The sequence below is a fragment of the Cinclus cinclus genome, chromosome 4 (assembly GCF_963662255.1).
Source record: "Cinclus cinclus chromosome 4, bCinCin1.1, whole genome shotgun sequence".
NCBI classification, from domain to species: domain Eukaryota; kingdom Metazoa; phylum Chordata; class Aves; order Passeriformes; family Cinclidae; genus Cinclus; species Cinclus cinclus.
In genome coordinates, this window is record NC_085049.1 from 57253962 (window position 1) to 57269148 (window position 15187).

The 15187-nt window shown below is 42.3% G+C and overlaps 1 protein-coding gene across 1 annotated transcript; it reads left to right on the forward strand.

Moving 5' to 3' along the window:
* Positions 1–584: 584 nt before the first annotated feature.
* CSF2RB (colony stimulating factor 2 receptor subunit beta) lies at positions 585–14513 on the forward strand. The gene is made up of 14 exons (XM_062492136.1): positions 585–753; positions 1472–1749; positions 3901–4024; positions 6017–6201; positions 6528–6676; positions 7566–7737; positions 7828–7960; positions 8052–8212; positions 9085–9230; positions 9331–9505; positions 10492–10582; positions 10873–10942; positions 11728–11831; positions 12127–14513. Exons 2-14 carry the CDS (start codon positions 1686–1688, stop codon positions 13325–13327), a joined length of 2775 nt encoding a protein of 924 aa, XP_062348120.1. The 5' UTR covers positions 585–753; positions 1472–1685; the 3' UTR covers positions 13328–14513.
* The last annotated feature ends 674 nt before the right edge of the window (positions 14514–15187 follow it).

Here is a 15187-nt window from a genome sequence, read left to right on the forward strand (position 1 = left end):
CTGGGCTAAGTTTTTTGGTTGGTTGAGAGACAGGCTGCCTTGGATGTGGGGCAACTTCAGACCAACTACTTTCATCAGTTCTCTAATGTTTCCCCTATGTACTATAGTACTTATAATTTATTATTAATTGTTGTTGAAATGGATAAAACTTAGTAATATTGCTCAAAATGTTACAGAGATAAAGGTAGTTTACTCTCCCCCAATATAGATGTACAAATGAAAGTCCAGAGGGATCCCTGCAATGAAGATTGTCTAGTCTAGAGTAAAGCAAGAAACAGCACTGGGGTGAAAAACAGAATATTCTTTCTTCATCTTTCTTACTTCTGCTGCAGTCAGTCCTTTCTCTTTTTTAAAATACATAAGTCTCATGATCTGGTAATTGCTAACACACAGATTGGCAGTGACAAACTGCCTTTCCTTCCCTTCACAGTTAACCTAACACCCCATCTAAGTGTGTGTTTTGGGGGCTAAAATAGGAAGTACAGACTTCCTATTTTGTGCAATTGCACAGACTTTCCTTGAAAGGGGGGTGTCAGCTTCTCTGAAAGTGGCATTTGAGGTTCACAAAAGATGTAGCAGTTATTTTGAAGACTTACTTGCCAAGAAAATCCTGTGGTTGGTTTATACTTCTGTCTCCAGTTCTAGTCAAGTGTGGGGTTGCTGATTTCTGCATCAGAGGATTCAGGGGGAGGCTGGACAGGGAAAGTCACCCATGAGGTTGAATCATCTGCATCACAGACACCCCTGGATCAGGTAAGGGAATGGCTTCCTTTTCTGGGGGAAGCATAATGGCAGAGTCTGCTCTCATACAAGCACTTGTTAGTTAGTGAGAGATTCTTTAGATGCAATGAATATTCAAAGGCTCAGCCAGATGTTTCTGGTCCAAGGAAGTGGTATTTAGGAATCAAAAGTCAATAGGAATTTAAAAGGACTTTTTCCATGCCCCCCTAAAGTAGAAAATATTCTCAGATCTGTAACGTACTGAAGTAGTTGCATATATTGTGATTTTTGAGAAAGCAATGAGAGATGGCCAAAAGGACTTAAATTCCAGTATTGAGCAATGTGGTCCATGGTCCTAGAACTGCTCAATCTACTTTCATTCTCTACAATCACCAGAAAAAAAAAAATTCTTTGGTACTATGTCTGCAATTTGCAACTTGTTTGGGGGTCATCTAGAAAAGTAGTATGTTGAAGGAAATTCTCAAAGTGACTGAATATGGAAATCCAACCACTATAGCTCCTAGGAACTGTGTGGTTGAGATAATATTTTTAAGGAAATTAACTGCTGTCGTGGTTCATTAGGAAGGCTTATAGCATAAAGAGCAGGAAAAATAAAAAGAATTTTAAGGATGAGTTCTAATCAAAAACTAGGATTTTTTGTTGTTGCTACTCAACTGACTGAATCCCTGCACTTCCTTGGAAATGTATATTTACTTCATTCTTTGCTTGCATTGCAACGACACACTACAAGAACACGTGGATTTTGTCTTACAAGAAATGCATGATAGAAGTTCTTCCTGAATATCACTTCAACATGATCTTAAAGAAGTTCCCTTATTCAGTTTTACTTCTCTTTATGTGAAACGAAAACAAACAGTAAGCAGGGGAAGAGAGTAGCCAGTGGGCAATGAAAACTCTGAAATTCTGAATTAGGATCAAGCCTGTGTGCCAAGGACAATATAAACATGAAAGAGATTTACATCCTGCTGCTGGATCTGTATTTGGTCTTCCATGTTCAAGCCGTTCGAGGTGAGATTCAAATTTATATTCTCTTTTATCTTTCCATTATTGCCTTTCCTTTTATATCTGTCTCCTTCTTTCAGCTAATGCTCTTCCTCCTTTTCTGCTTGCTTTTCTGCTTCCTTCTTCTGTTTTCTAAGCTGTAAAAGAACAGACATCGTGATCAAAACCAGCATATAGCAGGTGCATGTGCAGCCAAATGAGTCTGATGTTGGTGGTGTGGACAGGTGAAATACTGTAAAAATGGATGAGATGAACAAGTTGATTGGATAGTGAGTGAATAGAAGGAGGGATAGATCCTGATAATTAATGAAAATATAGGAAAATAAAGGGCTGCATAATTGAGATGGTAGTGCACGGGAGTAGAGACACGTGGCCAGACACAAGACAGTGTGGTGGGGGCTACCAAGAGCAAAATCCAGATTACCTGATTTTCTTTTGTGGAATAGCTGACAGATAAAGAGACCATCTGCCATGTCCATTGTTTGAGTTTCATTTCTTACACAATGAGAGCTTATTCCTCCTCTCCTCTCCTCTCCTCTCCTCTCCTCTCCTCTCCTCTCCTCTCCTCTCCTCTCCTCTCCTCTCCTCTCCTCTCCTCTCCTCTCCTCTCCTCTCCTCTCCTCTCCTCTCCTCTCCTCTCCTCTCCTCTCCTCTCCTCTCCTCTCCTCTCCTCTCCTCTCCTCTCCTCTCCTCTCCTCTCCTCTCCTCTCCTCTCCTCTCCTCTCCTCTCCTCTCCTCTCCTCTCCTCTCCTCTCCTCTCCTCTCCTCTCCTCTCCTCTCCTCTCCTCTCCTCTCCTCTCCTCTCCTCTCCTCTCCTCTCCTCTCCTCTCCTCTCCTCTCCTCTCTTTGGTTTAACACACCTGGGAATAGGAGGTACACCATACCTGCCACAAGACTAGGCCTATAGCCATCCTAAAGACCACAGAAAAAGAGTGTTGTCAGGAGTTGTGCCCCTTGGACATCTGCCTCATGCCTCATGTCCGCAGTAGCAGAGGAGGAGTTGTGCTGCCTGACTCAGGATATCTTCCTTTAGGGTCTCTGAGGGAAAATGTGTTATTGTGTAGGTCAGACTGGGTTCTTGCCATTCTGAGCCTTAACCCCACATTCAGACCATCCTTTTCTCCGTGGGATGGTCCATTTTCTGGTTATGCAAGGAATGCAGTAGAACTTTGTACTGGTTTTCCGTAGAAGATCAAAGTAAGGTCCGTCTTATGCCTGCTAAGACAGCGTGGTTCTGTTCTGATGGGTTTTTGCCTGTAAAAAGCCCTTCAAACAAGCTGATCATAGCTGTCATCAAGAAGTAGTATTTGAGAGAGCACACTCAAGTATGCACACTGACATCTTTGTCCTCTGGAGGTGCAATATCCCAAGAGTGCAGCATGGATATTACCTTCAGAGTAAATAAGGAAGGATAAGAAAGCATCTTGCTTTACAGTGCATGTGCCAGAGGCAGTCTGTATTTTTCAGCTTCACAGCTGTGAACTTAAGAAAAAAAATATCCTTGGTGAGAGGTCTGGCCATCTCTGGACCACAAATCTAGTGTTCCAACAAATTAGTTTGGACATTCTTCCTGGTCATAACAAGGCTATTCCTAGAGCATCTCACTTTTAAATAGACCTTTCTAGCATTATAAACTTTACTAAGAAGTTAGTAGCAAAGAAGTTCACATAAGGAGGAAATGATCACCATATGTCTGCTGACCATGGTGTCTACTAATCCTTAGAAATACTCTGTGTTTGAAAAGTGATACCTTGGCTACAGCTGTATGCCTTGCAGGCACTAAGATTTCACTTAATTGTTAGTTGTAGCTTGGTGTGGAGACTTGTGTGTTGTCAGATGTGCACAATGGTCACAACTCAGCACATATTTTTATGGAGTTATGCCTCATCCCTGGAGATGTTCAGGGCCAGATTGAAGAGGGCTCTGAGCATAGTGGTGCAGTGGATGGTGTCCCTGCCCATGGCAGGAGGGTTGGAACTACATGATCTTTAAGGTCCCTTCCAGCCCAAACATTTGTTTGAGTCTATGATATTCTGGTGGCAAGAGGAGAGTACTGTTATCAGTGCCTTACCCATTCTGTACCTCCTGCTACCTCTCACCATTTATTTGTTTGACCACTGCATCTTTTTTTTTTTTTTGCCTGAATTCCTTCCCCAGAGAGTATCCCAATGAAAAGCTTGAAGTGCTACAATGACTACAACTCACAGGTGACTTGCACATGGATGGAGCATTCAGAGGCTCATGACCTCATTGGGATGATTCTTTACCAAAGGGATAATATGTAAGTACTTGAAATGTTCTGAATTAGGTAAAAGTCCAAAGGGAAATTTGGAATCCTGGGGACAAGCAGGCAAGTTTTTAGAAAGCACATCCACATCTCTTTTTGAATTGAGCAAAAGTTGTGCCTGCTTCTGAGGCCCCATCTAGGAAGAGAGGAATGAATAGGCTATGCCAGTGGAGTTGTTTTTATCACTTTTACAATTATTTTCCATGATTTTGTTGTAGGATCATAGATATGGAAAAGATGGGGCATATAGGCTGTTAATAATCAACATTAGGGGAGAAGGAAATATCAGAACAAGCATGAGTGTTGTTTGTCAGCTCTAAAGGGAGAAGACATTTCCCCTGCCCTGTCATTTTGCTCATTTAAGAGCATCACTGAGAATGTGGTTTTGATAACTTTTGAGAAATATTTGTAGACTGTGTATTTATGAGATAGAGAGGACTGGTAAGTTCTCTATCTGTGCCATCAGCTTTCCTCCCAGAGATACTGGTGTGTTTATGACAGTATCTTTCTGTTATAATTTATTTCCTATTCAAAAGGGAACCAAATCACCAGACTGGATCATTGGTGAGGATAAGAAAGGAGACAGAAATGGAGGAATAGTTAAGGGAGAGAGGAAGGCAAAGATGGATAGATGAGAATAAAATTTAGAGTCTGGGGATACAGGAAGAAAAGGAAAGAGGAAGAACTCTTGATTTTAATGCAAACAAGAGGGAATTAATAGACCTTAAAGCAGATGAAAACAGTGGAAGAACTTTGGAGCAGGACATTGAAGTTAAATACTTCCGGGAAAAAATGATATAAAGTTCCTTGGACTTTTGGAGGGTTCTCTAAGACATTGTTACATGATGAAGTGTGTGGATCATGAAGCATAACTGAGGTGAGCTAACCAGACAAGCAGGTATTAAACATGGACAGTCACACAGCTGAAATCAAAATGGTCAACAATTAAATGAGATCAGCTCATAGATGAAGAATAGTTGACTAAACCCCAAACTATAAGGTAATGTTGGTGAGTAGAGAGAAGTAACTTCAGGGCTTCAGGCCCTTTGGGCTGACTCTTTTGAATAAGGCTACACACATACTGCAGTGTCCAATCCATACTTCAGCAATACCCCTGGTTATCCTTGCTAATACCCAACTTATAAAAATAGCAAAAATAATTCAGCACTAAAAATAGTGCTGAATAAAGCTTGCTGACATATAGTTGGCTAGAAGACTCCATCCTATGCTGGAAGACAGTATTTGGACTTAAATATTCACACCTTAATATTTCTCATCTGAGCTGGAACAAGATAATATACTGGGCATGAAGCCGTAAGCACAAACAAAATTCCACAGGGTACATAAAGAAGCAAAACATCTCTCCAGCAGCTAAGGCTACTGCAACCACAAAAAGAATATCATCTCCTGCCTAGTTTAAAAAAATGTTTCTAATTTTCATGATACCCCTTGGCCTGGAGAAAGGTCATCTGAAAGGATGATTTACATTCTGGATGAAACCTTTAATGAATACTTAAGGTCCCTTGGCAAATAGAGCTGCTAAGGATACAAAAGTACATTTTGGTTGAGAATCTTTTTCTAAGTGTTTTTCTGGTACTGCAAAAGGGAAGTCTTCAAGCAGCTTAGGATCATGAGAAATTTTATGGCCTTTAACTCTGAGTAAAAGCTGTATTTACATGACATTTTTCATCATACTATTTTTCACCTAAAATATGAGATTACATAGAGCTACACAAAAAAGTTAGAAAAATGAACTGGCACTGTAACATTCTGCTGCACAACTTTGAAGTGAGGAGGCAAAATTCTGGTGTTAAAAATGTTTCTCATATTAACTGATGCAACCAGGACTAATAGGAAGAGTGAGAAGAGGATATAAGAACCTTCATGACTTATAACAACAGGATGGGATGAAACTGGTTTCAGGTGTTTAGTTTTGCACTAACTACAGGTCTTCAGATCTTTATAGATCCCTTTCTCTGTACACAGGGAGAACAAGGACATGTTTTGCAGACGCCAGACAGAAAATGACTTACATGAAACTCCAGATGTGTACGTGCACTGGGTCTGCCACAGGACTACAGACTATTTTGGAATAGGGGTAGATGATATTTATGGCTTCAGACCTAAAAAGGTGCTTCAAACAGAACTGGATGTTAATCTTTTCCAAAATGGTAAGGCTTAAATACCAAACTCTGGTTTCCCAATGAATCTTAAGGATTTTTGAGAATGTATTTGGTGTTCATCTGGAATTGAGTTCCGCTTCCATTGTAAAAACTGCCAAAGAGTTCCACCTTGAGAGGGTTGGGCAGGTAGAGGGCAAGGCAAGTTTCTGAGAGCAGCTGGACCTGGTATCATCTCAGGAGCTAGTCAAGCAGGAGGAACTTGGTCTCTCAAGGATAAGATACTCTGCAAATGGGGAAGTTTACCTAGGTGTGTTCTTCCCCTCCTTGTCATTTCCTCATTATCCCCTCTCATGCACTGTACCTTCACCTTCCAGTTCAGCCCCTCCCACCTCAAAACCTCTCAGTCAGCTCAATGACATCAGGAGACTTCTTGCTGACCTGGAAAACAGTGGATGGAAGCCAAGTGTTGGGCAATGTGCTGCACTATGAAGTCACTTACAAGCGGGAATGGGAGTCCTGGGAGGTAAGAGCAGAGGAGCTGAGCTGTCCTGGTTTGGGCTGCACCATTTTGGGCAGCTGTAAGTCTGTGGTAAATGTTGTGTAAATTAATGGTCTTTCCCTTCTCAGGGATTGTGAAGAGATAAAAGTGGGTTTTGGGTCAGGTGGAAGGGGCTCTCTTTCTGTTAGCAAGTGACTTGTCCAGTGAAATATCATTTTTCCTGAACTGAATGCCAAACTGAAAGCAAAGATCTCTTTTCAGCTCAAAGAAACCCCCAACAACTATACTTGGATTTGAGTTGGAGCGGAATCCCTCTTAAACTGAATTAAATCACGTTCCAATAGGAGGCTCTGGGTTCATGTAGGGAAAACAGCAAAATGCATTTGAAGTTACTCCCCATTTGAGACAGATATGTTTTGGGTTTTTCTTTTTTTCCTTTTTTTTTTTCAAGTTTTTAGGAGTCCATATCCTTTGCCCTATCATTTCCCTAGATCTGCATATGTTTCTGTTCTGTACCTGTCAGCCTGATCTTTAGATTTCAAGGGAATTTTCTCGGCCAGATTCCCACACAATTCTGCACTGAGCAGTGTTATGAACATCCTCAGCTGGAGCTGAGGACAGACTGAACTGTGCAAGATGTAGGAGTTTGCCACTTGTTGGGGGTGAGCTTGCAGCCCTGACAGTGGCCGTGCCTCGCCTTCTGGAGCTGTGCTGCAGCACAAGCTGGAGCCCCTCCCGTGTGGCTGGGAGGAAGCACCGCATGTGCATGGACCATCACACTTGTGGGACTACTGGAGATGTAGCCTGACAGTCAACTCCTCCTCTCACTGTCCTTGTCTTCCCTCCACCTTTCTGTTCCACAACGTCCCAATTTCCTCCGTCCCTTCCTCTCCCTCTTCTTCCCCGACCACAGGCAGCTGCCTCTCTCTTGCTGTCCAACACCACACGCTGCATTCTCAGCCATGAGCACCTTGTCCCAGGGAGCAGCTACGTTGCCCGTGTGCGAGCCAGACCGGGGCAGGACAGCAGCTTCTCTGGGCAGTACAGCGAGTGGAGCATGGAGGTGTCGTGGAAAACCCCTGAAGGTAGCATGGGATGGAGTGGGGCCGTGCAGGGCTGGAAACTGAGAAGCTAGGGTTTTCCTGTCACTAAACTTGCACTTGTGCTCTCTGAAGGTGGCCTTCAGCCCAGGAACCTTCGCTGCTTCTTCAGTGGTGGAGATCGTCTGATATGCAGCTGGGAAGTGAGGAAAGTGATCACCACCTCTGTCCTCTTTGGTTTATTCTTCAGGGCCACCCCAGCATCAGAGTATGTGCTCTGCCCACAGCAGTGTGTCTGTGCCTCTCCTGTGGCGTTTCTGCCTGTCCAGTTCCCCTGATTTCCTCTTTCTTCCTCTCAGAGAAGAGGAGTGCTCTCCTGTGCATGAGAAGACTTTGCCCCACACCTCATATGTAGTCCAGAGCTGTGAGATACTTGTTAACAATTCCAGCAACCAGAGCCAGTATCATGTGTCTGTCCGGGCCAAGACAGAGGACAAGCTGATTGAAGCCTACAAAAACAGTGAGTTTCTTGAGTTGTTTCTTGCTTCTCCTTCTTGTTTCTTGGAGAGATGCCTGTCTGAGCAAGTGTGGGGATGAAGAAAAGTGAGTGGGAAATGGAAGAAACAATCACTGATGAAGAAAGGGACTATATGAGGTCAGCTCTGGGGTGTACGTGTGGAGTTCCTCAGTGGCATTTGTTACTCTGAGGAAGGTGATAGTGATGGAAACTGTTGTGCAGACATCCAGGTGGTGACCTGGAGCGTCTCAGTGAGCATTTGCCATCCTGCTGACTTCTCTGTGATTCACATTTGTGAATGTCCCAGTGTCACAGACAGGGGACTGTGGAGAGAAGTGTTTGTGACAAGTAGGAGTGTGTCACTAGGTGATTTCTCAAGAAGCCAGTGAGCTCTTGTGGGTTTGTGCAATGGCCCCTGGAACACTGGATGAGGTAGGAATCCTTTGCCCAGTGAGGTGCATCAGGTAGGCCATCTATTCCCACGTGTTTGAAGATATTTTGGTGACTTTTCAAACTCTAAAACTAGGACAACTCTTGCAGTGGGTGAAAATATCAGGAGACAGCTCCAAGAGAACTGAAACTTTCTTGAAATGTGGTGGACAAGTACAGATACTTCAACTATTGTTTTGCTGCTTTTCTATACATAGGGAATGCTGTCAGTATACACAGGTATGGATTTTCTGTTATTTGGTGGTCTACTGTTGTATTTGACTGAAAAATGAAGATGCAGAGAGTTAAGAAGTGTTAAAAAGCTGAGCCATGATACATTGCACCAAACAACCTTGTTTTCAGTCCCTGGAAATGATTCACAATGTGGAAAGAGAGCACTGGACCAGTAGGTTGGTAAGTGCTCTGAGACATTCATTATGTTCCAGTTCAGGTGCTGCCACCTGCAAATGTGACAGTAAGAGCAACAGAGAACCAAGAGTATGAACTATGGTGGAAAAAACACCATTTGAAATACGGCTTCATAAAACAGAGATACCAAGTCAAGTACTGGGAAAACAACCGATATGAAAAGGTAACTTACAAAGGGCAAGAGTCATGGATATTTCTTTGTTGGTCAAATGGAAAGACAGTTCTTCTCACCTCTGTCATTTGTGCTCCTCCCCTCTCCCCAGACTCTCCAGGAGTTAAATATCAGCAACGATATACCTCCCTTCACCTTCACCCTGCAGATGCTGGCAGCATCTACAGAGTACAGGGGGAAAATGCGTGCAAGGGTGAACATGCCTTCAGCATACGAGGGACCTTGGAGTGAATGGAGTGAGGAGTTCACCTGGAAGACTGAGAATGGTACTTTTCATGCAGCTGCTTCTGTTAATGGCTGGAATGGTTCTTTAGTATAACACATTCCCTCAGCTGGGGTTGGAGTGAGCTGCAGCCATGGCTTAGCTGGAGTCACTTACCAAGGCAGCTGTTCTGCCTGCATCCTGGCAGTATAACAACAATGCTAGGGAAGGAAGTTAATGACCTTTTCAGCTTCTTTCTTACTTGCCTTCATAAGGTGAGTACAACTAACCATAAAGTTTTCCATGTGGAGAATGAATCAAAGACATCCTGCCCGAAAGATTATCATTATTTTCTGATTCCAGTAGTCCATTCTGCTGTCAGTGACTAAAGAGCCTGATACTTTAGGAAGATAGAATGTAAGCCATCAGCTTTTTATATTTGCAGAGTGACTATAAGGCTGTGTAAAACTCAGTGGAGTCTGCTGGAGATAAAATCTTTACATGTTTTTGCTGTTTATGGACTCAGAGGCAGAATGTCTGCCATCATAGAATATTTGCCCAAAGTAATATGATCTTGCATGCTTTGTCCTGAGGAAAGTTGTAGTAGTTGTACTGTGGGCAAATTTTGATGTGCATTCAGGAAGAAATTAGTGTGCTGTTGTGTCTGATAACAGGGGGAGCTCTCAGAAAAATCTCTGAGACCCCATTTCCTCAGAACCATACAGAGTCAGGAAGACTTAAGATGTCTGAAGTCATGCCTGTTGTTCATGGTGAAGTAAGGTTCATAGCCATCTTTTTATTAGCTTAAAATGTCTAATTTGATGTCAGTAAAAGCTAAGAAGCTAATGAGTAAAGAAAACAATGAACTCCTTTTGTCAGTATGCTGTTCAGGTCACGTTTGGCTTGTCCCACTTAGGGAGATATTCCACAGGCCCTATGATCCTGTCCCTCCATATACCAAATTCCCTACATAGTGGCCAGAGTGAAAAACCTGTTGAAGGAAACTGTCACTCTGCAGGTGGATACCTTTTTCTCTTTTCTTTGTTTCAGTTCTGCCACCTGTGATTCTCCCCCTGATGCTTCCAGCTCTCATCATCATTCTGCTGATAATTTCTTATTGCAGCTATAAGTTTTTCCTCAGGTAGGCTTGCGTTGCAGCACAGAGCCCATGTGGGTGACATAAAATCTGAGGCACTTCTTGTGCCCCAGGAGACAGGTCAGTGTGGAGATGGGTCTTGGTGGGCAGCCTTGTGTGTGGCTGTGCAAGGGACAGAGTTGGGTGGTGCTGTGCCAGTGCCTCCCTTGGTGGTGCCTTGCTGTGCTGAGCAAGTATGTGTGCATATGTGGGGTGCACTTCGTGTATTGGGTGCAGCCTTTTCTGGTAGCAGCCACGTTGAGAAGCAAATCTTGAAAACTGTGTTCTTGCTGCAGGAAGAAGAAAATGTGGGAGGAAAAGATTCCGAACCCCAGCAAGAGTCTCCTGATCCAGAGCTACCTGGGGGTAAGAGGGAACTGTACCTTGAAGGATTCGTTATTTCTTTATTTTTCAGGGCTTCTAATAGTCTTAAGAGCTCTTCCTGTTTTCTAGTCCACAATCAACAGATAACCTCATTTATCTATTACTTGTTTTTAGGAGAAGTTCTGGTCCTACTCAACATAACAGTGCTCTTATATTTAACGGACCTCTTTGTGTTGTGCTTGTCAACACAACTGTGATTTAAAATCAGTGCAGAAAAATCTTCAGTACTTTAAAATTTCTTGCTCCTGTGCTTTTAAAAGGGGGTTCTTAAACACTGCCCAGCACTTATGGACTCACCAGCTCTCAAAAGCAGGTTCCTAGGAGACACTGCCAAGTAGTTCCCTGAACAGTTTGAAGTGTGGTCTTTTGAAGTCCAGAGTAGCAACTCTACTGTTCCTTTTTCTTTTTTTCCCATTACTTTGAAAATTTGAAACTCAATCATTTCATGATCACTGTGGTCAAGGCAACCACCTACTATCAAATCCCTTAAGTCCTCTATTCACAAATAACAAGTTTAGGAGGGCATCTTTCCTAGTTGGCTCACTGAGTAGTGTAGTTAGGTCAGTGGTAAGGCAATATGGTTTTGAAGAAACCATCCTCTGGAGAGGAGAGCATACATTTGAGTTGTATTAGTGAAGTTGTATCCCTGTTACCAGGTACTATAGGCTCTCCTATTTGTTTTCTTTGTCCACAAGGAATGTACAATTCCTGATTCTACTGCCAGTGAGAATACTGCTCTTTGGTCATGTCTGCTTTTTCATTTTCAGAAAGGACACTTGGGAAGTTGGCCAACAAGCAACCAGATGGACTTCAACAAACACAACCTTTCAGAGAAGATGGAGAAGGCTAGCTTCCTTCAAATTGTGGACAGGTGAGTGAACAGCACATGATACTGACACTGTGGATGGTCTCTAAGACCTCACTGGATCATGGCAGACTGTAATAAAATGTTCTGTCACTAAAAATCCTATATAAGGTGCTTTTGAGGAGGAGATTCAATTTTTTACTACAGGGGTAGTAAATTTTTGTTTTAATTAAATTTTTTGCAAGAAATTTTTTTCTAGACCTCTGTGTAGCTATGTGTGTTTTCAACTAAGATTGGTTTATGTTTTGTGTTGAAAACAATAATCTCTCTCACGAGCAACTTTTAACTTTCCCACATTCAGGCAGGCAAAGACTTTGGCAGAGTGCCTTGAAGGGCAGACTAGGAAGACAGATGTTTTCCCTGTTACACCAGACCTCCAGAACTCATACCAAGCTTTAAATGAGTCAGAGCATACCCCAGTTGCCTGCTCAAGTCAGAGTGCTGGTCATTCCTTTCCCATTTCAAGGAGAAACAGTGCTGATGCAAGTATTGCTTCCCACACAGCAGTCTCTTGCTTTGCTTTCAATGGTCCATACTTGTACAGCCCAGTGGTGTCCTCTCACTCTGATATACATCAGACACTGGAAATGGACCCTGTGGGACTCAGTAAGAAATCAGTTTCCCTTCAGTATGTGATTCTCCCAAGGGAAGACTCTCCCCAGGCCCCACAGAAGCAAGAAGAGCCAGGAACAGCTCCTCCAAGGAACGTGCTCCCAGATCAGAGGGAAATGATGAAGCACCTCAGTGACAAGGAAGAAGTCTCACAGGCCTCGCCAGCTTGTGGGGAAGGCACCAACAAGGGAACAGAGGAGCAGAACTCTCCAAAAGCTCTCAGCTGTACCACATCTCCTCAACATTGTCCCTTGGAGTACATCACCACAGACAGCCCATTACTGCCATCAGTCAGCACCTGCACCCATCCTTCCCTTGTCACAACTGAGGAATCACCCTGTGGCTCACAGGAGCCTCAGAATCCCAGTGATGACCCTTGCCACGAGTTTTCTCCGGGGAAAACCGGTGTCATGGTCCCAGTTTCAGGCCAAGCACCAACCTCATCTCCTGAATTGAACCTGGATGCATTTGGCGACTATCTTACCATGCCTGAAGGTCTCCATGAAAATTCAAAACCCACAAAGATTTCTTTACCTGTCTTACAGAAGGAAAATGGCATTCCTAGAAAGCAGCCTTTGTCAGAAGGCAACTTGGTGGTGTTAAACCCTGACAGCACTGAGCCAGTTTTCCTTTGCCAGGTTGGTGACTATTGCTTCCACAGCCTAAAATCCATTGTGAAGATGGATAATAGTGAGGAAGACCACCAAGTCAAGAAACTTTCTGAAGGTGAGACAACACTTGGGCAGCCTGTATGTGATGATGAATCCATCACGGACAAGGAAAAGGATGTATGGAAGAGGGAAAAAATACAGGCCATTCAGCTTTTCAAAAACCTGAAATCAGATGATTACTTTTCCTGGCAGCAATCTTTGAGGATCAAAGAAATCTGATAAATGGATAAATATTAATGAATACCAAAGATACAGGTAACTGAAAGAGGTTGCAACTGTCTGATGAAAATGAGCCCTCAAACCTAGGAACAAATAAACATCATTTCCATTTTCAAGTTTCCAGTCCAACGTGTTAAAAAACTTGATGTAGCTCAATATCGTTCTCTGTGGTCCTCACAGATTTGGCACGAAAGACAACATAAATATTGCCCTTTACTGTTTTTCAAACCTTTTGTCTTATCCATGATGAACAGCTTATCCTCCTCATGATCCTCCTCACAATCATCTTGCAATTGTATCAGATTGCTTGGCAGAACTCGTGGCAGGAAATGCAGACTTAACAGCTTGAAAAGCTATCAGAAGAAGACAAGCTTGGAAACCTTGGAAAGAAAAGTTCTATCCTTAAAAGCAATTTTGTTTAATTTCTGTGCACTTGTAAAATAACCCTAAAAGTCACCAAGGAACTCCTATATCTTTGCCTTTCCATGATGGCATGAAATAGGTATTGTTTAAGGTGAAAAAATCCCCCAGACAGCTATAGAAGTGTAAAAAAAAAAATTGAAAAATGCTGTTGAAATCCAGGAAAACTTTCTAACTGTTAATGTGCAGTATATGGATTCAAGGGATAAGAAAGAAATATTACTGGGATGCATAAAGCAAGTTGTAGAGAACCATTTGGAAGAAGGAATGTTACTGAAAGAAAACCCAAGGGCTCCTAAGGTACAGTGAGAGGGAGTGGGGCAGATAACAGAAAATGGCAAGTAAGAGATGCTGGGAAGGTGCACAAGCCTGTAACTGCTGGGGTTCTTCTAAGTGTTGAAGTACTATAAGATTTTCTTTCAGGTTTATTGTCTGTTTATGCATTATATACTTCATCCTAATGTATAATTGATCCTTAGTTTGTTTTTTTTTTTTCTTAAATACTGAGAGTTGAGAAAGAGGAGACTTTTTTTTCTGGTTTTGCTCTATAGAAAATGGTACAAGGTAAGAGCACTTGTTCAGAGTTGCTACTCTCTTATCAGTGGAAAGGCTTTGGTTTCAGACCTGAGGGTGGACTTGACTTCCAAAAAACCATACATTTTTTCAAATATAAAATCTGTATTAATAAACATATTATTCCTCCCTGTAAATATTTAATTTCATACGTTAAAAATACTGTGTTTGCAATAAAATTCCTATTAGCTCATCTGCTCAGGTCTCAAAAATTCTATGGATTCAGCTATGCCATATGTGAGCTAGGACATTTTTCTCCTGACTTTGCTGTATTACTCAACAGAGAAAATGAAAATGAGTTCTGAGTTTGTGCCAACCGATTCCTCCTGCTGGGTTAATGGGACAGTGCTAATTCAGAAATTAGAGTAAAATTATTTGGGTTTTTTGAGAATTTAATCCTTGTAAATACTATTTTAAATCCAAATAGGTGTGCAAATTAAACTTGCTGCTCTTCACAGCAGAAGGAAGGCAGTTGTAGCCTCTGACAGAGAATAGTGATGAGCACTTTGAGAGATCTGCAATTTAGACCTTTTGCAATCAATGGATTTTTTTTTTGTTAATCTCTTCTTTGGCCTTTTATAAGTGGCACAATTAATTTCTTCCAGGATGTATAACTGTGCTCTATCAAAGCATGTCCTAAAAGGCGATGTTCAAATTCATATGCAAATCTTGTATCTCAGTGAATATCTTAGATATGCATTACTTTGCTGGGCATTGAATTGCTGGGGTTTAATAATCAAGAAGAACAATGAGTGGGAGAAGTTTTGTTCAACTCAGTGACTTTTGGATAAAGCCCATTTGCATTGTGATCAGCACTCTTAAGATGTGATCAGTACTCTGACAGCTCTCTGTTCCTTCTGTTCCTCT

Bases quoted from the DNA above. Each gene is read 5' to 3' on its own strand.
- CSF2RB (XM_062492136.1), top strand. From the start codon at position 1,686: ATGAAAGAGATTTACATCCTGCTGCTGGATCTGTATTTGGTCTTCCAT. The intron at 7,961-8,051 runs GTATGTGCTCTG...TCTTCCTCTCAG, and splicing joins AGGGCCACCCCAGCATCAGA to AGAAGAGGAGTGCTCTCCTG. The intron at 11,832-12,126 runs GTGAGTGAACAG...TCCCACATTCAG, and splicing joins TTCCTTCAAATTGTGGACAG to GCAGGCAAAGACTTTGGCAG.